Source organism: Fimicolochytrium jonesii (assembly GCF_025526975.1).
Source record: "Fimicolochytrium jonesii strain JEL569 chromosome Unknown EV422scaffold_16, whole genome shotgun sequence".
NCBI classification, from domain to species: domain Eukaryota; kingdom Fungi; phylum Chytridiomycota; class Chytridiomycetes; order Spizellomycetales; family Powellomycetaceae; genus Fimicolochytrium; species Fimicolochytrium jonesii.
In genome coordinates this window covers 140,572-162,168 of record NW_026515683.1, presented here as the reverse complement: position 1 = coordinate 162,168, position 21,597 = coordinate 140,572, and the positions used below count along the sequence as shown (strand labels likewise).

At 53.9% G+C, this 21,597-nt stretch overlaps 9 protein-coding genes across 9 annotated transcripts; 4 read left to right on the top strand and 5 right to left on the bottom strand.

The window, feature by feature from the left end:
* The first annotated feature begins 10 nt into the window (after nt 1-10).
* On the top strand, nt 11-1,840 carry EV422DRAFT_533546 (Fip1 motif-domain-containing protein). The gene is made up of 8 exons (XM_053070605.1): nt 11-285; nt 345-528; nt 618-690; nt 765-892; nt 960-1,027; nt 1,112-1,435; nt 1,507-1,647; nt 1,722-1,840. The coding sequence occupies exons 1-8, from the start codon at nt 222-224 to the stop codon at nt 1,784-1,786; spliced, it is 1,047 nt and encodes a 348-aa protein (XP_052924436.1). The 5' UTR covers nt 11-221; the 3' UTR covers nt 1,787-1,840.
* Nucleotides 1,841-2,566: 726 nt separating this feature from the next.
* EV422DRAFT_533542 (uncharacterized protein) lies at nt 2,567-3,619 on the bottom strand. The gene has a single exon (XM_053070604.1). It carries the CDS (start codon nt 3,378-3,380, stop codon nt 2,727-2,729), a length of 654 nt encoding a protein of 217 aa, XP_052924435.1. The 5' UTR covers nt 3,381-3,619; the 3' UTR covers nt 2,567-2,726.
* Nucleotides 3,620-3,644: 25 nt separating this feature from the next.
* Nucleotides 3,645-5,006, bottom strand: EV422DRAFT_533540 (S-adenosyl-L-methionine-dependent methyltransferase). The gene is made up of 5 exons (XM_053070603.1): nt 4,907-5,006; nt 4,805-4,842; nt 4,452-4,727; nt 4,041-4,385; nt 3,645-3,964 (listed from the first exon to the last, which is right to left on the bottom strand). Exons 1-5 carry the CDS (start codon nt 4,940-4,942, stop codon nt 3,814-3,816), a joined length of 846 nt encoding a protein of 281 aa, XP_052924434.1. The 5' UTR covers nt 4,943-5,006; the 3' UTR covers nt 3,645-3,813.
* A 320-nt stretch (nt 5,007-5,326) lies between these two features.
* On the top strand, nt 5,327-6,532 carry EV422DRAFT_487798 (uncharacterized protein; the record flags this gene model as incomplete). The annotated part of the gene is made up of 8 exons (XM_053067403.1): nt 5,327-5,397; nt 5,483-5,606; nt 5,694-5,767; nt 5,844-5,869; nt 5,947-6,017; nt 6,094-6,139; nt 6,212-6,318; nt 6,380-6,532. Coding segments are annotated over 8 exons (672 nt in total), but the record flags the coding sequence as incomplete, so codon positions are not given.
* Nucleotides 6,533-7,534: 1,002 nt separating this feature from the next.
* EV422DRAFT_533535 (HOOK protein-domain-containing protein) lies at nt 7,535-11,062 on the bottom strand. The gene is made up of 6 exons (XM_053070602.1): nt 10,582-11,062; nt 9,358-10,493; nt 9,025-9,295; nt 8,594-8,951; nt 8,331-8,504; nt 7,535-8,234 (listed from the first exon to the last, which is right to left on the bottom strand). Exons 1-6 carry the CDS (start codon nt 10,719-10,721, stop codon nt 8,016-8,018), a joined length of 2,298 nt encoding a protein of 765 aa, XP_052924432.1. The 5' UTR covers nt 10,722-11,062; the 3' UTR covers nt 7,535-8,015.
* A 306-nt stretch (nt 11,063-11,368) lies between these two features.
* On the bottom strand, nt 11,369-13,454 carry EV422DRAFT_97624 (uncharacterized protein). Its single transcript, XM_053074555.1, has 4 exons — nt 13,286-13,454; nt 12,570-13,190; nt 11,876-12,484; nt 11,369-11,781 (listed from the first exon to the last, which is right to left on the bottom strand). The coding sequence occupies exons 1-4, from the start codon at nt 13,346-13,348 to the stop codon at nt 11,416-11,418; spliced, it is 1,659 nt and encodes a 552-aa protein (XP_052924431.1). The 5' UTR covers nt 13,349-13,454; the 3' UTR covers nt 11,369-11,415.
* A 693-nt stretch (nt 13,455-14,147) lies between these two features.
* On the top strand, nt 14,148-16,954 carry EV422DRAFT_533530 (uncharacterized protein). The gene is made up of 5 exons (XM_053070601.1): nt 14,148-14,623; nt 14,703-14,766; nt 14,833-14,944; nt 15,020-15,546; nt 15,604-16,954. Exons 1-5 carry the CDS (start codon nt 14,336-14,338, stop codon nt 16,533-16,535), a joined length of 1,923 nt encoding a protein of 640 aa, XP_052924430.1. The 5' UTR covers nt 14,148-14,335; the 3' UTR covers nt 16,536-16,954.
* Nucleotides 16,955-17,130: 176 nt separating this feature from the next.
* Nucleotides 17,131-18,773, bottom strand: EV422DRAFT_533526 (P-loop containing nucleoside triphosphate hydrolase protein). Its single transcript, XM_053070600.1, has 5 exons — nt 18,688-18,773; nt 18,470-18,524; nt 18,297-18,371; nt 17,685-18,072; nt 17,131-17,608 (listed from the first exon to the last, which is right to left on the bottom strand). The coding sequence occupies exons 2-5, from the start codon at nt 18,510-18,512 to the stop codon at nt 17,464-17,466; spliced, it is 651 nt and encodes a 216-aa protein (XP_052924429.1). The 5' UTR covers nt 18,513-18,524; nt 18,688-18,773; the 3' UTR covers nt 17,131-17,463.
* Nucleotides 18,774-18,780: 7 nt separating this feature from the next.
* EV422DRAFT_588375 (uncharacterized protein) lies at nt 18,781-21,495 on the top strand. The gene is made up of 8 exons (XM_053073493.1): nt 18,781-19,427; nt 19,493-19,992; nt 20,060-20,139; nt 20,207-20,292; nt 20,358-20,676; nt 20,735-20,788; nt 20,867-20,971; nt 21,032-21,495. The coding sequence occupies exons 1-8, from the start codon at nt 19,025-19,027 to the stop codon at nt 21,300-21,302; spliced, it is 1,818 nt and encodes a 605-aa protein (XP_052924428.1). The 5' UTR covers nt 18,781-19,024; the 3' UTR covers nt 21,303-21,495.
* The last annotated feature ends 102 nt before the right edge of the window (nt 21,496-21,597 follow it).

Sequence of the window (21,597 nt, the reverse complement as noted above, 5' to 3'; positions counted from 1 at the left end):
ACCTTGAACACTCTGAAGAGGCGACTTCCCACTTGCTGTAACGTAGTGCGTCTTCCCGTCCGACCCCCGTGACCGTCTCGCATACGTACAGCAGGCCAGCTTCTTAGCACCGCAACCAGCATACAGCTGCTTAGGCGCTCGTCCACCGCTGACGTTTGGGAAGTTGACTTGTCGGGTTCTATTACATACTTTTGGAAACCGCTTTGAGTACCTGACCCAACATGGACGACGATGACCTAGATCAATTCCTATATGGGGAAGCCGTCTCGAAAAGTGAAAGCAATGGTAGCCTCTCGTTGCTACTCTCCTGAAGCTGTATTACCTTCTAACTGTCAACGTTACAGGCCAGGCACCGACCCCTCCTACTCAAGAAGAGGTTTCGGCCGGCGAACTGGTAGAGGAGGTAGAGGAGACCGCACCAGCTGCTGTAGCAGACGGGGAGGAGGATGATGCGCCTTATGAGCCACCAGAGGATGATGATGACGAGCCGTATGAGCCACCACAAGCTCAGGAGACACCGGCGCAAAGGTGGGGATGGTTTTCCTGTGGGACGTCGGACTCTTGGACGCAAGGGAGATTTGTGGTACTAAGCCCATGTTCCTGCGTCTCGTTGATAGCGGAGCCGTATCGCAGAACCTGTCGAGCTTGGATGTCGATGGTGAGGACGAAGAAGATGATGACAGCGATGATGTGCGTATACTTGGGTCTCCTCGATTCTACGGGCGGGGATCCCTGCTGACGAGCGTTGGAAAATGTGTATACAGGACATCGAGATTGTTCTGGATAGCATAGGACCGGGTGCACAATCGGCGCCAACAACACCGGGAAACAACATGCACTCGCATCAGCATCCGCAAGTACAACAGCTGCAACGAACAAATACATCCGAGAGGTAGGTTCCGCATCACCTCAGAGTCGACATACGCTCGCAACAGGTTTCTCAATGCCTCTGGGTGCAGCGCAACGGTCAAAGCCAGTCCAGTCGTAAGGATTCCAGCGAAGCTTGCGCAGCCTATACCAAGACAAGGTAGGACCATCCCTGAATATCGCGCACATTGATGGACATGGGTGGGATGACCGCATCATAAGAGGCTCACTCCATTTCATCCAGATGGAACAATAGCACCACCCGTCAAACCACCCGTGATTACGAAATCCGTAGTAGACGTAGAAGAAGCCGGCAAATTCGACGGCGTTGAGCTCATCAATCTCGACCTCGACACGCTGGAAGAGAAGCCATGGCGTCGGCCGGGAGCGGATATAACCGACTTCTTCAATTATGGGTTCAACGAGCAGACTTGGAAGGCGTATTGCGGAAAGCAGAAGGGGATGCGCGAGAAGGTGGCTGCACAGGTGGCCGAGGTGGGCATGTCGGCGGGTGCACTGGGAATAGGGATGCCAGGGCAACAACAGCAGATTGCGGGTGCACGGCCAGGTAGGGTGTGGCACTTCGCTTATCAACTACAAGAACCCTTTCTTGACATGGGAGCCCATACGTGCGTGTAGGCAAACGCCCAAGAGAAGAAGATGAAATGATGGACTACGCAACAGCCGAGGACATGATGATGGCGCAACATCAACAACAACCGCTGCAAATGCGGAACCCGCGGTTCTTCCCGCCTGACGGGTTCATGCCAGATTTCGGCGGTAAGCAGGTGTTGAGTATCCTTCGGATACCTTCGCGTGGAAGACTCACACGGGCAGGATTTCGTCACTTTTAGGCCCACCACCCATGGGAATGTTTGGCGGTCCGGTGAGTGCCCTCCTTCGCGCCTCATTCGTGTAAGCGCGTCCCCAATCCTGACGTAAACATTCTAGGATCCCTACGGTGGCATGCCACCCTTCCTGCCCCCCGACATGCTCCCTCAAGGGGGCTTCGACCCCTTCCGGCCCCGCGGCGGCGGCGGTGCAGGCCCGAACGGCAATGTCATCACGCCCCGGGGTCAGCAACGCGGCGGCCCTGGCGGCAGCGGGGCGGGGATCAGCACGGCGCAACAACAGCAGGCTGCGAGACAGATGCAAATGCAGATGCAACAGCAGATGCGTGGGGGCCCGTCGCCGCATAGTGGGCATCATGGGCAGTTTGATGGAGAGTCGCGTGAGTCTTCATAACCTCTAAGTTTGTCAAACGACTATCTGCCTCGAATCTGTATTCACCGCCCAACCCTATTCCCCCCTAACAGCATTCCAACGCCCTGGCTACCCCCGCCCGCCCTCCTCCGCCGCAACACCCCTCGGCCCCGACCGCGACCACAACCCATCAGCAATGTCAACACCCACATCCTCATCCGGCCCCATCCGCAGGATCCCGCCGGGCGAGCGAGACCGGGACCGCGAGAGGGATCGGGATCGTGGGAGTGGGAGGGAGGGAGAGTGGGAGATGAAGAGGGAGAGGGAGTGGGAGGTGAAGAGGGAACGAGGGTGATGTTTTGATGTGGATGTGGTGTGTGGTCTAGATACCCATCCTTTTGGTTTGGCTGTTGCATATGGCGTAAAAACATAATAACATTCAACGAGGGAAAGAAGGTACCTCGCTCCGCACATGAGAGAAGTGGTGAAAAATCTTCGTCTTCTTAACCACACGCACCGACAATTCATTTACATCCATTTTCCGCTGTATATACACCTTTTCAATTGAATCAACGGGCCGACAAATGGTGCTAGGACTGTCGAAAAACAGGAAAGCTTCGCTACATCACCGAAGGCTTCTCACCCCAATGGTCCATTCATCGCCCAGCTTGTTCCGTCGGTTCTGCAAACCTAGCTAGAAACCCCTTCTTACTCGGCAAGTCATCCAAGGTCCACGCACCCACACACTTGGGTTGACATCCCGGTTTCTCAGCCGCCTCCAAATTCTTGAATCTATCGTTCTTGACTGTCGGGGCGTCGCTCCAAGGCCTGCGACTAAACACTTCAAAAAGACCTTGATCGAGATCCACCACGTACGCCCATTCGCAGTAATCCCTGTCAGCTATAAAGTCCACGTCTGTGACGATGGGAACAGGCCCAGTGGCGTCCGCGACGAGCTTGAGGATGCCGGCGCCGGTGTCGCGCGACAGAGAAGGGCAGTAGTCGGCGATAGATGGGCGATGAAAGTCGGAATCTTCAAGTCCTCCGTGGGCCATACCAGCGCGTATTCGCGCCTTCTGTTCCAGAGTCTTCTCCCAGACTAGACGGTCCCACTCCTCGCACTGCTCTTGCGTTGGTGTGTACAGATGCCCGGCGTCGATGGCAGCTTGGAGGTTCGCGAGGTTCTCCGGATCACTGATGAAGTCGAGGATGTCCGCGCCTTGGCCGCTCGGATAGCCGTCCCATTGGCCGTACTGGGCGATGTGATAAGATCCTTTGTAGTAGACGAGGATGAGGTGTCGAGTTCCCATTTTGCCCAAAGGTTGGAGGTCGTACGCGTACAGTAGTACGTTTGCAGATTGATTCGTCTGGTAAGGATGGGTCGTTGGGTGTTGAGTACCATACAGAGTGCCCAATGCATATAGAATAGTGATGCTCCATTACTGGCCTACCGTACTATGCCCATACCCCTGTGTGTTACTTCCTTGCTTCTGTTGTCCTGATCCCCGCGATTTTCCCTTGAGAGCAAACACGGACATCTCGGACGGGTCTCATCTTAACGGACGTAAATAAACCATCAACGTCACGTTTCGCAGGATATACTGTACAATCCAGCGGTAATCAAATGAAGGCATCCCAAAAAGGTCACCTCACCCCACGCTACCTATTCCTACGCAATAGACTACTAAATAAGTTACATGTTGAGGACGCTAATGAATGCCTCGCCGGTCTTCGCGAACCACCTCAGAACCGCACTCTCCGTTTCCGAGCTGTATACTTGGAATCGTTGGGTGTTTCCTTTCCGCGCACCCTGTTGAGCTCCTTCTTATGCAGAACCCAGTTCTTGTCTTTGAGTTCCTTTCTCGAGTCTTTGCCTCTCCTTTTCTCTCTTGTTCTGTTGGAACATTACATGTTAGGCAAGACGAAGTAAGGTATTTTTCGCTTTCCCAGCCTCAGCTTCAGAGACGTACCGTTTTGAAGCATAAGCGACCTGGGCTCCACTCTCCTCATCCAGCCCCTTCGGCAGTTTCGGCGCCTCGCTCGCGTTATCCTTAAACCCAGCAAACAGACACAGGTAGTACTTCTTCGCTTTCGTCGAGTTTGGGAAATCGACGACCAGTCCTCCGGTGAACCCGGCCTTCATGGCGCTGGAGATGATCATTTCGATTTGCGCAGGGTTTTCGGGGTAGAATTGGAAGACAGCGCGGGCGCCGCGGGCGAGGGACGAGTAGAGACTGCTGAAGAAGGTTTTCAGGCGGGACCGGGGGTTGTTGACGGTTTTGTCGGCGTTGCAGAGCCATTGGAGGACTGAGATGCTGTAAGGACGTATCGATGTTCAGTCCTTCTGCCCGTGGGGTGACTGGTAAGACGTCGGGTAGTACCTTATCGCACCATCGAACGTCCCTGGTCGATACGACATCCCCTGCCCAATATCTTGCAAGAACAGGTCCCCATCGACCTCCCGTCCATTCGCCACCTCCAACATCGACTCGCTGATGTCCATCCCGACCCAGAAGTGACCCTCTTCGTCCAGGACCTCCCCGCTCAGCCCAGACCCACATCCGATATCCAGTAGAAACGCTACTTGGTCGTCCGGGATAGCTAACAGCTCCAGGGCTCGATATGTCATTTCACTCTGAATGGCTATGATTCGTGAACTGAGAAAGTGATAGAGGGGAAAACAAGGATGAGTGACCATTTTGCAACTGATATACATAAGGCATGCTGGCCATACTTGTTGGTATATTTTGAAGCTTCGTCTTCATTGTAAAACTGGAGGTAACCAGCGTGAGCCCAACAACCATCACTGAGTACCACGAAAGTTGCCGGGACTTACAATTTCCGGCGGTGCGGTATGTTCCGGCCTCGACATGTTGGAATATTCCGTTGTTGTTCAATGGGACTGCTTGTCTTGAGTCCCTTGCTTTCGGAGACGGCGAAGGGTAATGGGAGAACCCTTGGACATACCAGCGTTGAGCGTCGAAAGGCGATCCGGAGTTAAATGGAAACTCACGTGACTTGCTCATAAAACTCGACTTACTCGAGTCGACATCAACCGGACATCGACCCCACAAGCAGGGCACAAGGACAGAAGGACAGCGCTTACGAACCTATAGCAGATCCCCGCACGCAGTATGGACAGACCAGCTCGGAAACAGGTTTGTCTCCGCTCGCTGTTAGCGACCCACCATTCAAGCGTTCCTGATCGACGTCGTTTTGGTCATGATAGGTCAATGCACCCGCGAAATTGACTGTAAATGTCGAGCAAGCGGGCACCTACAACATTTGGTACAACCGATGGGGCGGCGAAGGGAAGAAGCACAAAGGGTGAGTCAGCCATCAGCCAGCGCCATTATGTGCTGTAGCGTCTTTCGGTCGAAACTTGCTAATCTTCAAGTGACGGTCACTGCAGGCTGGAAAAGGCAGAACGACGATGCAATATGAAACGTGATATGGGGTACACGAAGGCGCAACCAGGGTCGGCGTTTTGTCTCCATTTTTCCAGAGGATGTTGTATGAAGGGCCATGAATGCAACGTGAGTTGGGCGATAGTGCTGAAGGACTTGATTGTGCTGGCGGTGGATTTTGCTGTTAACATGGATTGGTTTTGAACGGATACATAGCAATGGCATCGCGCACCATTGCCTGAAGACCGAGAAGATCAAGCTCATGACTGCTTTGGAAGGGAACGCTTCAGGTAAGGAACGCAACCGTGTTCGAGGTCACGTCATTCATTTGACGGCCGTTACTGATGGAACCAATCATCTGAACAGCAATGATCGCGAGGATATGGGTGGTGGTAAGTTTCTAGAAGTTCGTTTTCGAGCAGAGGACAGTTTGCATAGGTACCATCTTTAAACGATCAGCACCTTCTAGTTGGATCCTTTGAGCGAGACAACCGAACACTGTATGTTGGAAACATCAAGGCCCCGACATCTGAGATGGAGGTACGGCCAGAAGCGAGGAAGATCCTACGATGCGCACGAGGATGAGAAGACTGACATCGTTCTTTCTGTTCTGTAGGCAGTTGTGCGGCGACATTTCAGCGATTGGGGCGAAATTGAGCACAGTATGTCAAGGCGCTGCTGTATTCTTCTTCAACATGAGAATTTCCTACTTACCGGCCCGCGTCCGCATCTAGTCAATGTCCTGTTCGGCAAAAATGTAGCCTTCGTTCGCTATGTAAGGCGATACAATGCCGAGTTTGCAAGAGAAGCCATGTATGGGCAATCCCTCGACAGCAATGAGGTGAGGACACTGGATCTTGGTTACGCCTCTGAATCGGTTCCTGATGGACACATCATTGCAGGTTCTTAATGTGCGCTGGGCTACCGATGACCCCAATCCTCGTGTCATAGCCACCAAGAAGCGCAAAGTAGAAGAACACATTAGCGAGACCATCCAGCAGAAACTGCCCCGCTTGGGGGACAGGGGCACCATCCTCGACTACGAAAACTATTACGCCGATCCAAACACATATGCTTACGGATACGACCCATCTGCCGTCGCCGCGTTGCCACCCCAGATCCCAGCAGCAGCACCGGCGCCATCAAAACCAGAGGGCGTCAGCGACACGATGGCGTTTTTGGCAGACGCGAGTAACGCTACATATGGCGTGGAGGAGCAGCAAACTGGACAAGGGGCGGATGGCAACTATAACGGGTGGACATGGGATGGATACGGGTGGAGGTACACGGGCGGCGGCGAGGGGGCGGCGGCGTATGATCCGAACGGGTACGACCCTGCGGCGTATCAGCAGTGGTATGAGGCACAGGGGTACGCGGCGGGGTATCCAGCTGCTGACGGTACTGCTGCTGGGGATACGACAGCGGAGTCAGGCAATGGGGATGCAAACGACGGCGCATCAACCACGAAACCAGTATCGGCTAGCGCTTTATCGTCATTGGTCGCCGGTTATGCCTCAGACGAAGATGACGAGTCAGATGGAAAGGACAAGGAGTCAGAAGAAAAGGATAAGCCAGCAGACGACGGTTCCGGAAAGTGAGACGAGTTGCGTTGCATTAGGCAATCAATTCGGGAGAATGGCTTTTGCTGTAGACGCGGCTTCAGTACTGGCGCTTGAGTGTGAATACAATGTATACGAATATGAGGAACTTGGTCTCGCTTCTTCTCGATAGATTGTTTACAAAATCCCTCTCTTCTCACCGCTATCTACCGGCCTTTGTCTAGAACGGATATGAACCGCAAATACCCACTGCCACTGGCTGGTTTCGCACGGAGCGAGAATAAAAAACGCTCCCGTTCCCGTTCTCCCCAAAGCCTTGGGCAGATTCAGATGGTTACCCTTCTGATGAGAAAGGCGCAACTGTGAAGGGCAGATACTGTCATTTTAGACTGGGCCGCGGTCGTTTTCCGACAAGAACATCTAGGACTAGGGTGGTACACCATTGCCGTTACCGAGTGGCATCGATGCATTGGCGTGAAACATATGGATTAATGTGAGCCCCAGTTAGCGGATCAAGGGTCAATCATACGAACATCGGACAGATGGTTGTGATGAAAGGTCAAGTTCCATCCTATGCGCACAGATGCCGCTTGCGAGATAACCCCGACTTCATGCGCGGCAAACGATCCTAGTATTATTAGCGTAGCATATGTGAACCGTGGATCGACAAAACATGATGGATACAAGAGAGTATGATACGAGCATTGGATATCCAGCCCATGTTGCCAACCAATGAGATCAGAAAAACCAAAACAAGAGATCAATTTAGATGTACACACTACGCCGCTTCGCATGCTGTCCATTCTTCTATGTAAACCGCCTCGCTCGGAACCCATATTGGATTGTCCACCCACCCGCCGTGTGTTTCGTCATCCTTCCTTAGTCCACCGCGGTCGAGTAAACGTCCGCTACACCGTATATCGCATAATCGCGCAGCTAGCAAAAAGTGCCCCCCCACCCTCCTCCTCGCACCCCCACACTACCTCAAATGCTGCTGCTGCTCCAACACCTGCATCCTCTGTCTTTGCAGCCAGCTCTTTGGCGTCTCAGGCGGTCCTCCAGCCAATCCCCCATTGACCTTCTCCCCATTTTGTTGTCGTGCGTTGTTATGATTGTTGGCGCCGCTGACGGTAAGGCGCGCCGAGGCTTTGATTTGCGAGTCTGTTATTGTGGAGTACCAGGCGCTGGCCATGAGGAACTGAAGGGTGGGGAGGAAAGAATAGGTCAGCACACAATGATCATGAGAGGTGAAATCAATAATGTCCCAGAGCTTCCCATACACAACCGCTCTTACCTGTTCACGCCTCGCCGCGGCGCGGGTATCAGCGAGCTCATGTTTGAGCTTGAGGAGCTCAGCGTCGCGCTCCGACAGGGTGGACTGGAGCGACGCGATGGCTTCGGTAAAGTTGTCGTCTTTGGGCAAAAGCGCGAAATAGTCTTTCAGCGACTTTTCTTGCCGGCGGATGTGCTGATTGAACGAAACGAGATAAGTTGTGAGTTACCAAACTTCGATTTGAGGTTGGAGCACATCCCCGGAGCACACCACAACAAACCCACCTCCTTCGCCTGCTTCAACGCCGCATGCAGCGTATCATTCTTGCTCTGCGCATCCACAGCCTGTTTCGTAATCGCCGCAATCCGCTGCACATTCTCATCCGAACTCTGCCCCCGGGACTCCATCGCCGCCAGATCACTCCTGAGCTCCCCAATGACGCGCTCCTGCTGGGTGACGGCGGATTGGGCGTCGTTGAGCTCGAGCTGGAGACGGTCGCGCTCGTAGGAGAATTTGTTGAGGCGACCGATGGTTTGGCGAAGCTCTTCGGTGAGTTTTTGGATTTGCTTGTGCGCGGCTTGGAGCTCGGTTGTAAGGTGGGAGGGGGTGGTTGGTGTGCTGGGGGAGAAGGGTTGGGAGCGTCTGTCATAAATCGACGAGCATCGGTTAGTGTTGGCGAAATGTGAGGGGAAACCAGCAGAACCCTGCGACATACCCATCGACGTCAGACATAGACCGGATCTGTCTAAGCTCATTCTCCAAACCCAAATTCTTCTCAAACGCGAATCGGTAGTCCTTCTCGTATTTCGCTTTTAGGCGATTGGCATCTTCCAGCATATTTTCCAGGGCGACCACCTTTTCTGCAATAGCTTGCGTAGATGTCTTCTCATTCCGCAACCGCTCCACCTCTCGTTCGAGTTGGGCCACCTTGACGCTGCTCATATCTGATCCCAGCTCGGTGGCGGCGGTGCCTGATATCGGTGGGCCTAAAAAGCATCGAACGTGAGACCTTTGCCTCTCCTCGTCAGTTTGCGATAATGAAGATTACCTCTCAGCTCAGCTTCCCTCAACCGATCCTCCAGATTCTGGATATGCTCATGGTCATTCCTCCTCTCTATCTCATACCGCTCCAATTTCGTCCTTGCTTCCGTGAACTGAAACTCCAGCGTCGAATTCTCCACCTGAAGCGAGCTTATCCTCGACTCCAAGGTGCTAAGCTGGTCTTTCAGAGTATTAACAAGTGGCTTTATCGGCGCCACCTTCCGAAACTCCTCCTCCAATTGCACATTGCGCTGCGCCTGTTGCGCGGCCTGTTCCTCAGCGGCTTTCAGCTGTTTGCGAAGATCCCCAACCTCCTCAAACCGTTTCTTGTATTTGTCGACGATCGCTTCGGACTTTTGTAGCTTATCTGCCATGTGGCGGAACTCGTTCAGAGCGTCTTTGAGGCGCGAGGCCTCCTCGGCGTCGTTTGAGGCTTCCTCGTATTTCCGGGTAAGGTCAGTGATCACTGAATTCTGTTTCTCGAATTGCTGCTCGACCTCGGCGCGCCTGCTTTCCGTTTTCATCAGCTGCGCTTTCAGGTTATCAATCTCTGTTCTCAGAATGAAATCGACCTGCCCCGCCTCGGTCAACTGCGAAAGCGTCGATTCCATCTCTCGCATCCTCTGCTCTAATGCTCCATTCGCCAAGTTGACTTTCTCATTCTCGGCCCGCAACGCATTAAGTTCCTCGGCCATCTCCTTATTCTTGCTCTCCAGTTCCCCTTTCTCGTACATCAAAGCATCGTTGCTGTCGTCCAGATCCGCTCCGACTTCCGACAGCCTGCGTCCAGCACTGGCTGGGTTCGTCAATCGCCCCATGACGTTCTCGATGGCAAACATCAAAGCATGTTGCGACATTTGGTCTAATGCCTGGATCTTCTGGATGTATCGTCCGTTGTTCTCGCTCTGTACGGCGAGGGCTACGACCAGTTGCGCTAGTTTCACCATTTCGGCAACATCCTCGTCTCGTGCAATGTAGGTTAGATTCGGAACGTCGAGTCCGCCTGTGGGTTGGCCGAGAACCTCTTCGTAGTAGCCGATGAGAAGTTTGTACAGTTTCTTCAGTCCGTTAAACTTCATGACCCAGTTGTCGTTGGCGTCAGCGCCTGAGCCGGCACGAGAGGCTTTGAACCATTGCGGATCACTGTTCGAAAAATTAGAGGGTTGCCGCTGCGTAAAAAACCAGACTTTTGCCCGATATATATACATATATAGGGCGAGGGATAACTTACACTTCGGTGAGAACATCATATAAGAGATTTGGATTGCTGAGGTCTTCAGGTGTGTGACACGGTCGCTCCAGCTGCAATGAAGCGACCCATTCCACCACAGCCGTGGCTAGTGTGCTTGTGTCAATTGAAGGGGTCGCCATGGTTCAGGGCCTATCACCGAGCTTCCTTCAGCTTCACTTCCGAAACTGGACAGATGCCCGAGGAAGGATGCAAAAGAGCGAGAGCGGTCTGAACGTGAGGTGCAGAGAGCGCTATCTTTTCGCTTCTGCTGGTTTTTGTCGGGCCTGTGTTGTTGGTGGCTCCGTTGCTCGTTCCGCCTCCGACTCGGCGTTGCGCTGTGCGTAGTTTCACGACCAAGGATATCCCGACCCACGCCGCCGTATGCTTTCTATGTTGCCCAGGCAAGTACGCAATGTATGTATCGGAACGGCAACCACTATCCCAGTATCGTCGTGGGATGCCAAGCTGTGGATACTAGTAGCAAAACAGCACGTTGGAAAAAAGGCTGAAAAAGGAGCGACGACAAACGGCCGTCCGCAGACGCGCGATGACTCAGTCTTGTGACGCTCCGACGCTCTCCTTTCGCAACTGTCATTCGAGCAAACGGCCATATATCGATATTATTCTCGGAGCAATTGTCTACAGGATCAAGGCAGGACACTCCCTTTGTAGTCGTCCCAGCTCTAATGGCTTCTATATGTCTGTACTCTATGCTACTTGAAAGGGGGACTGGCGCATGAGGCGCATCGTACGCCAGAGGTCTAGAGCTACGCCGCCTGCGACGCAGAGCTGTGGAGTTTCACCATAGAGGCGGGAGGTATGTATGCTTCCCACTCACCGCACCACCTTAACCATTCCCGCAACACTCGGCACCCCCTGCCCACTAATCGCAAACAAATAATAATACCCGCCCGTCACAAACGGCAAATCCCCCCTATAAATCTGGGCGACATCCCCATTCACCGCATCGCGTTTCGTCACCTGCAGCGGCACGCGCAGCTGGTCGTTGGTGACGGAGTGCGTTGCCGAGGAGAGCCGGAGGAGCTCATAGGTGCAGCCGTTGCCGCAGCTGGTGGCGAGGATTGTGAGGGGGGATTGGAAGGGGAGGAGGACGGCGTTGTAGGGGGCGGGTGTGCCCGTGCTGAGTTTGGTGATGACGGGGCGGGGGAGGCCGGTTGTTAGGTTGGGTGGGGTGTAAATCTGTTATAGGATCAAGGCAGATGGTGGGTTAGTCTTCAAGAGTTGCGCAGAGTGGCCTTGGCACCAAGGTAGATGTAGACGAATGGACGATTACCTCCGAATCAAAATGAACGGCATCCGTACAGGGAGCCTTCCCAGGCGTCGAGCACTTATTTGCCTTCGCACCCCCACCTCCAACAAGAACAGTCCCATCCTTAGTCAACAACGCAATCGAATGGTACGTCCGCGCCTTCTGCATAGCAGGCAGCACCGTAAACACGCCACTACCCGGGTCATACAACTCGGGCGTCAGAACTCCATTCGTGTCCTCAAAGATATGAATGTTGGTCTGTCCCCCAACGACAAAGATCTTCCCGCCCGGCAGGACGATCGAATGGCAGAACGTTCGGGCATTGTGCATGTCCGCATTCTGACGGACTTGGACAGCTCCTCCTGTGGGGAGGGTATCGAAGCGGATCGTGTACGTAGCTTTGGAGGCGGCGAGCCCGACGCTGCTCTGGCTGTTACCGTAAGCGGTCGCGCCGCCCGTTTTAAAGACGCGGCCGGGGGAGTACTGTACAAAGCCGCCGTTAATGGCGTAGGAGTCGGTGCCGCGGGGGCCGAGGGAGGTGAGGGTGCCTTTGGAGGTGTTGATGTTGTGCATTGTTTTGACGGGGCCGAGGTGGAGGACCATGTCGTCGCCGGCGGCGCTTTTGTACGAGACCTGAAAGATGGTGAGCAAGGAATGGACATATGTAAGTCAACTGATGTGGTGAGTGCAAGAGGCCAAGAAAAAGTAGATGACTTACGAGCCAAGCATGGTTATCACTCCTATAAATGCCCTCCGGGTCCGGGCTAGGCGAGTCCTCCATCCCACCAATAATATTCCCAGATTTCGGGTTCGAGATGGCCCACGATCCCAAACCATTCACATCAGGCGTATACAGCTCCCCATCCCTCCCCCCAAACCCATATTTCCCATACTTCTTCACGAACGAACCCCCAATCGTAAACACCTTGTTGTTCGTCGTCAACACATTCGCCTGGTACCCCCTCGGCACATTCATCGACGCGACGGGTCCAAAGGTCTTCTTTGCAGGATCATACATAATCGCCGAAACGGGTCCGCTGCCGCCGTTCACGAGGATACGGCCGTCGGGCATATTTGTCGTGCCGGGGCAGAACATCTCGGAGGTGGTCGCGCCCTGCAGGGGGATGGGTTTGCGGTTGAGGAGCTGGTCGGTGGAGACCACGACGTAGTAGGTCCAGTTGCCGCCGCCGTTGGTGAAGAGCCAGCCGCCGGGGGAGTTTCCGGAGAAGAGGAGGATTTCGCCGGTTGGGCTGATGCCGCCGGAGATGGGAGAGAGAGGGAGTGGGAGGAGGGGGGACCATTGGCCGAGGGGGGTGGCGGCGTCTGCTCTTGGTGTGACCTGATCAAGCAACAAAGCCGGAGATGAGTGAGATGTCAGTGGGGATGCAGGCTACTGATGTGCATCAGAGACCGGCCGGCGGGATGATAGCTTACCGGCGTCGTAGCACCGAGCCCAGCGCAACCAAACAACGCAATAAACGCGGACGCGATCCTCATCGTGGGAATATCTCGAATGTTACGTTGCGGAAAGAATGTGCGAGTCGTTCACAACCTTCTTCGGAAAGAGGACACTCATCCCCTCGACAGCTTTTTATACAAGCCCCCTCACCCTCCTGTTCGTCCCGCATGAACCCGATGTGGATTGATGAAGGGGTACATCTGTCGGACGGCGGGAATAGCCACCCCGCAACAAACTAACCATACTGTCCTCAAAATTGCTCTCCTACGCATGCCGTTTCAGCTTTTCGTCTTCTCTCCTTTCCTTGGTCTCCCACGGCCGACACGATCACAGAAATGTTCCCAATCAACTTTCTATCAGAAAATGTGTTTGTGCAAGGAGCTGAGGATGTATTCCAGTCAACTTGGGCAAGAGGCATGGGTGGCATAGCGATACCGGCAGAGGTGATCGTCCAGACTTTCAACTCCGATTTCCGAATAAACCAGTGACCGGCGCACGCAATGTATAGCTACTATATAGCAGGGGTCTAAACAAAAATTTGTGTGGACATGAGATCGCCGAACCAACAATTCTTCTGACGATGTTGACCATACCGCTATCTCCCGATGCAGCCACAATTGACGGGCAAATTTGATATGCCGGGGCCCGAGGGTTCCGGTACGAGCGCATAGCACATGATATAGATAATAGCAGAGCAGTCCAGCCCGGGACCTGGGCGATGGAAGGTTCAACGGAAACAAAGCGGTGCTACGTACGTATTATTTTGGGCGACAATACAGTAATTTGTGACTTTCGACACTGGAACGACACGCGGGGGGTCCCAATCCATCATCCATGCCCCCGCCTTCCTCCCCTGGGAAAAAGAGGCCACCGCAATTGGGAACGTGGAAGTGCACCCAATCAAGTCAAAGCGAGAGAGAAAGAGAACGAACCACGCTGTAGCTTCAGAAACCCCTCTCGGCACAGCTCCTCCCTCGTAGACCACTTGTACTCACCGTCGCCATCCACATTTTCGATCGCTCTAAATGGGGAGTTCAGCACGAGATCCAGCTAGATCAGGCACCCACCGAAGCCATCGGCAGCGCGATCAAGACCCGCCGCCAGCCGCCGCCGACAGGTTCAGAGACGTCTCCAGCGAGTCGCCCCGCGAGTCTCACCGCCACTACCAGAAGGATCAGCATGACCGAGAACAGCCTGCGCGTTCGCGATCCCGTGGGAGTATTTGGGACCGCCTCGGTGAGAAATTGGGCCGTGAAAGCTACGACGACGACAATAGCAGAGGAAGAACGGCACAATACTATCGACCACCAAGGGTACTTTTGACGCCTCCGCTGTACATCACTTTTACGAGATATGGGAGCATTTTCTCACTATTGCTGATTGATTCCTCAGGATGCTGACAGAGATCCACACGAAAGTGGCCATTCTAACAGAAGTGGGGGCAGGGGAATGCGAGGTAATATATCACAGATCCTATGATCGATGGGTGTTGGCAAGCGCCTATTAGTTTCTACCACTGCAGAGGCAACTTCTCAACGAAATGGCGGCTTCAAGACTGCGGGCCGTTTTCGTATCGACGATGATGACCTTCAATCTCGTGATGACGATCTGCGTTTGAAGGGACGCAACACCAGGTTTGTAGTCCCATCCCAGCGACAAGCTCCGAACTCATGAGAATAGACATTAAAATCCTTCCCATAATCCTATAGAGGATCACGGACCGAACGAGGTGGGGACCGCCGTAGCCTTGAGGAAGGCGAGACTGAAGAAAACCTTCCTCCGCCCTGGGAACTTTACACGTCGCAAACATCTGGCGAAGAATACTATTACAACACTGAAACTCGTGAAACCAGCTGGGAGAAGCCGGTCCGAAGAACCCTATCAAGGACCCCAGAGAGATCTACGGGCTGCGCTGACTCCATGAGTATCAGAAGGCGAATGAGTCCACAAGAAGACAGACGGGACCACGACAGATCACATGGCCGCGACAGGAAGGGGCATAGGGAGCCGGAAGAACCGTCTTTTGAGCGACGGAGCAGCGCATGTGAGAAGCGCTATGATGAGCCGGCAGATGACTTGCCGGTAGTCCGGCTTGACCCTCGGGGGAGAGGGGACGCCGACTTGGATCGTGATGTCGTTACATCAATGCAGGTTGATATGCACCCTTCCCGACGAAACAGAGACCATTACGCCCCGAGCGTTGAACAGGACTTGGATCCTCGCAACAGACGTGGAGGTACATATGGTGGTACTCATTTGTGAATCGGAAGAGGCGCTTACAAGAGGACTTTAGATTTCGACCATGGGCGTAGCCAAGACAGACCTAGGGATCGAGACCACAACCACGACCGTGAAAGAGACCGTGGTCGGGACCGAGATCGTAACCCTGAGGGTGATAGGGGCAACCCCAACATTCAACAATTCCGCCCCCCGCTCCCACCGCCCCCCGAGCGCTGCCGCCGGTCTTGCAGTCGGGATGGCGGGGGCAACAAACGGCGCAAAGTAGACCGGGATGGCGAGTATGAAGCTGAGCGGGGCGGTACAGCTACCATGATTACGCTGGGTGTGAAGAATAGCCAGCACGACATCGAGGCAGCCAAGATCGAGGGAACTCTCAAGGCTGGAGGTTGGGATCAAGTGCCCGAGACAAACGTGGATCACTGGATGGATATCGATATGGTGAAAGAGGCGCCTCCGGCTCCTGTTGAGGTCAAGGTCGCGGAGGAACAGCAAGTTCCGGCGTCCATTGCTACACCTCTGGACAAACAGGAACCGGAAAAGCAAGACGCTCAGTCTATCGTTGAGCAGCGCCAGCCCGTAGATGCGCCGCCCCAGGCCCCTGAACTGGCGAAACAGCAACAGGAAGCTGTTCCCGCTCCACCGGACCAGCAAGCTCAACCCGAACGCAAGTCCGAAGTCGCGACGGTCAAACCCGCCGCTGACGTGACCACACCCGCCGCCCAAACCCAACCACCCCCCAGCCCACCCCAACCAGACCTCTCAACCCTCCAACGCGCACAAATGATCCAACGCATCCTCGCCAAGCTTCCCGAAAACGTCCTCGACGCCGCCACCCTTAGAGACCTGCTCGCACCCGAGAACGCGGACGCGTGCGCAACGGACAACGTCGACATGTGGGTCGGCGAAGATGGATTCGTACGAGTCGGCAAACGCGTCGGTGGCGCTGCGGAGGCTGCTGCTGCTTCTGATGAGGGATCTGCGTGAGAAAAACACCCCAATGAACATTTCTTGGAAGATTTTTGGCACAACCGGTCTTCTAAACACACATGAAGCGTTGATGGTCTGATCATACGGGGAGAACACTGCGTATCTTGAACTCTCGCGTTGGTACCCGTACCCGTAAGCACTCCTTCGAACCCTCACCCCTCTCCATCATCGATGCTATTGCTTTGTTTTCGTTTGTTTGCAAATGGGTCTATTCTGTAGCTTAGGTTACCTGTGCTTCCCTTGGAAAGATGAGCTCTGGAGCGGATGGGATGGGAAATGTGTATACCGTGAGGCAGGAACAGTAATTTCTGGTATCGGGTACCCCCCCTTCTTTGTAGTGTGTTTTTGTTGGCGTATGTAGCCCCAATGCCCATGGCTTTGCTCAATACACAAGGTAACATTCCTATCAATCCCGCTTCGCCTTCCATTGACGGTGGCGTCAATTACGTTGCATTCGCCGAGGGGCTGACCGGCATAGGACCAGCCAGCAATCCCAGCTTGCTGCTTCCCGTCCTCATCGATAGCATCCGCCCAGACTCCCTCGATGGTGCGGATGGATCGTGTGATGCTATCTGATCCGTCGTAATAAGATTCTGCTCAGATCTGTTTTGTGTATCCATTTTATATTACGCCTCACCGCAAACCGGACCAAATAAAAAAAAACCAAGACAAAAAAAGCCATCAACGAAGAGGGACAGACGGGGGTAGGTAAGGGGGATTGGTTCGGATTAGGACGGGTGATTAATGCTCCCACCACTATCGAGAGGTGCGTTCAGCGAACGACGGTTCCGGGTTGTGAGATAGGTACAGGGGTTTTTCCAGTCTTGAGAGTAAGAGCATCTACCCTCTCTCCCCAGACAGTGAAAAGGGGACCGAATGGTGAGGGAGCTGATCCTTCCGTATTGTTTTCCCAGGGATATATTATCTACAAGTCTTCGTCCTCCTCGGCGGGCAGGGGTTGGACAAGCGCCTCGGTGAGCTGGCGCTCGTACTCGGCTGCTTGTGCGGGGTCAAGGTGGACCTCCGGGGGGGCCAGTGCCGGGGCGGCGACGAACTCGAGGTTGGCGTTACTGCCAAGGAATTTGGGTCAGATGAACGGTTCTTTCCACTTTCAAATCAAGAAGTTTCTCTGTCAAAGATACATACGCAATAAGCTTACGCGCCAACCAGAGGAAAGGCTTCTCGAAGTTGTAGTTGGATTTTGCGGAGATGTCGTAGTACTGAAGGTTCTTCTTCCTGTGGAAGGTGATTGCCTTGGCCTTCACCTTACGCTCCTTGATGTCAACCTTGTTTCCGCACAGAACAATTGGGATGTTCTCGCACACCCGGACAAGGTCACGGTGCCAGTTGGGGACGTTCTTATATGTGATACGAGACGTCACGTCGAACATGATGATGGCGCATTGTCCCTGGATGTAGTAACCGTCACGGAGACCACCAAACTTTTCTTGCCCAGCGGTGTCCCATGTGTTGAAGCAGATTTGACCGAAGTTGGTGTGGAAAGTCAAGGGGTGGACTTCGACTCCGAGGGTGGCTGTGATAGTTTCGAGATGGGAAGATCAGATGTCCGCCTCTGCAATTCGAATTCTAGGCTCCTCCTGCGCTAATCTGTCTGGCAACTCCGTCGTCTACCGGGAAATGCGGGGAATGTCGATTCATCGTCGAAATACTTCGAGAATTCCCCGCATACCCCCTCCATTGCCCTAGAATATTCCCACGAGCACCCCTCCATCAGTCCCATCGTTCAGAAGTACTCACCAATGTACTTCTTCTCGAACTCTCCAGTCAAGTGACGCTTCACGAAGGTGGTCTTTCCTGTTCCACCATCACCAACTAATATCGAGCAAATAACATTCGTTTTAGCGATCGTTCCTGCGCAAGCGTTCGCGCCAAGTTGAAATCCACGTTCGAGGATGGCGTCGTATCCTTACCAAGAACGAGCTTGAAGGTGGGCATTTGCGAGCCGTCGGCCATTTTTGCTATAGTCTACAAGATGCCGAGCGAGGTTAGCGGTGGTGCACGATCGACATTCCAAGATCTTATGCCATTTCGGACGCGGATTTCCCACGGCTCATCCATAGGTGGTCCAGAGGGTAATCGATGCCGCTCCTTTTCCGCCGGGCCGGCGGCCGAGAACTTCTCCACTTACGTTGTGTGAGGATCAGATGGATGGATGGATGGATGGATGCTGTTCTCTGCTGTGCGTTGCAGGATGCGTTCGTTGTTCGACGGTGGATGGATGGATGGATGGATTGTAGTGGGAATGTCGCTTCCCCTCAGCCTGTTAGGCCTTTGCACAGCCACCCACTGTCAGTCGAGCGCTTCTCGCGTTTTCCCTCTGTCTCCGTTTCTGTCTTTTCCCAACGGACACCCTATTCAAACTGCCATATAGCTGCATCAGTCGGACTCGCAAACTTTCTTCGGGATCTCAAGTCCCTCGTAGTGAACCTCCCCACCACGACCTTGTGCTTTGCCGTCTTGGAGTCATGTCCGTCGCCAACCTGGCACTGAGGCTGCTGCAACGCCTACCCGCAGGCCACCTGAGCCTTTCGGCGGAACAGGGTGAACAGCTAGTCACCAGGCTTCTGGGAGCTCGATGCTGCCCTCGGTGCGTTTTCCGTTACTTGGGAGTTCGCGACAGAACGACGCATGTCAATTTGCTGGACTTGACAAAGGAGTGGACCTCTGCGAAACGATCCTCGGAGTCTGCGGTTTTCCCCAGTGTGCAAGCGAGGCATCTTGCAGAGCCAAAGTCAGAACTGAATACTGCGTCGCTGGGAAAGCCCGACAAAGTGCCTGAGACTACAAGCGAGACGCCCGAGGGGAATGACGCAGGGCACCAAGCGAAGAAGGCGAAGGTGGAAAAGGAGGATGGGACGGTCCTGCCAGGTACGAACATACCTGCTGAACTATTCACACTACTCGCTCGGTGGCTGAAACATCGCTTTCCCCAGTAAACACACGGACGGACCAGGAATTTGCTGACGAGCCTTCCTTTGCAGAGGAAGCGGCAGTTGCACCGGAACCTACGCCATCTCAGATCTGCTCGGCTTGTCTAGGGCTCCTGCATCATGACCACCAGGCCGTAGCTCAGAAAGCCTACGATATGCAAAGAAACGAGAACTATGAACTATCGGCTACCAACCAAACGTTTGTGCTGAGCATGCGACTCCCAACACAACTCGCGATACGACAGAAATCGTATGTGCTTTACGTGAGACATCTTGAACAGGAACTTGGAACGTCGGACGTGATCTTCCCGGATGTGGAGGTGAAGGAGGTTCTAAGGATGCTTCTAGCGAATGCGTACAGCCAGCTATCGGGGTTAATGTTCGATCAAGTGAGCCCGTTCAGCGTCATCGTACATTTGGAGCATAAGGAGACGGCCCAGGAGTACAAGTTCTTGACCAAGATACCGGAAGCAGGACTGAAAGTCAAGACAACACGGCAGAAGGTGAGTTTTTCATATAGCTGGGAGAGATGATGGGATTATTGACAGCGTGAACATCGGCCCCATATAGGGCCAAATCGTCGTTCATGGTATCTCATTCGAGAAGATCATCAAAGCTGTCGAAGACCTCACTTATGAGCATTTCGCAAGGTAGCTCAATCTCACGATTTCCGTCGACGCATAATAAGCGGCCGTATTCAACCCAATTTGTTTGTAGCGCGTCCATGTGCCCTCCACCAGCGGTCAAGACTCTGCCAGTTGTCGTGGGCACCGAACTCAACCACTCGCAAATCTATGTCGCTGGTGAGTACTTTCCCATCGCCACCCAGACGCATCGGCCCAAACTGAGACTCCTTACCCGACGGCAGGCCGATATCTGAAATTGCGTCGTCACATCTCCAACTCCCCTTGGGTCATCAAAGGCGAACGTCTAGCAGAGCATTCCGTGGAAGAGTTTGTCGCCGAGAAAGTGGATGAGTTCTTCAGGACGGACGGGCATAAGTTCTACTCGTCCGGCCGGGAAGATTCCGACGTGCTCATGTTGGGGAAGGGCAGGCCGTACTATCTGGAACTGTTGAACCCGAGACGCATTGACGCTACTAAGGAGGAGATGAAAGCGTTGGAGGACGCTATAAACGAGGCTGCGAAGGGATTGGTGGGGGCACGGCATATGCAGATTGTCACCAAGTAGGTCGATGGGATAGTACCGGAAGGAAGAGTGTGATCTAATTGGTTACCTTTTCAGGGAGGATACCAAGGAGTTGAAGGATGCTGCGAACACAAAGTCCAAGAGTTACTCGTAAGTCGCCCATACCGTGCAATCCGTAGCATAATGGATCGAAGGATGTCTCACAACATCCTCCCATTGCGATAACAGGACGCTTGTGAAGCTCGCGTCCCCCGTCACCATCGAACAACTGCAAGAGCTGTCCAAAACAACAAACCTGGAAGTCAAACAGCAAAACCCGACACGTGTACCACGGTATGTAATCCGCACACCTTCTTCCCTTTGCTCGCAACTAAACATCATTTTATGCGGCAGCCGGGCCGACCTCCTCCGCGACAAGCTCATCGAAACCCTCCACGTCTACCCCGCCTCCTCCGCCGACGGACCCCTCTCCGATACACCCACCACGACAGACGAAGTGCGCGTGGACCTGCGTACCAGCGCGGGTACCTACGTCAAGGAATTCATGCATGGCGATAACGGACGGACGAACCCGAGCTTGAAGGATTTGTTGGGCGTGGAGTGGGCGAAGGTGCTGGAGTTGGATGTTTTGGAGGTGCATTTGGATTGGCCGAGGGATGAGTAGGCGGACGTGGACTCGAATGACAATGCGCATGAGGGCTAGGGAAAGGTTCACGCAAGTCTCTACCCATCAACTGTCGATGGTAGATAGAGGCCTGCCATGATTTGTGACGGAGAAACAGGGATTCCGGGGCGCCTGAGAAACGGCTGGAGTGGGGACGTGATGTAGAAGTACTGTAAGTAGAGTTGCCGGGGGTTGTGTGGTTAGACCGCAGCGATAGATTAAATTAGATGGTGCCGACAAGGATCCATGCGCATGTCAGCAAATGTACATATCCTATCAGCGCAAAACTGCCCTA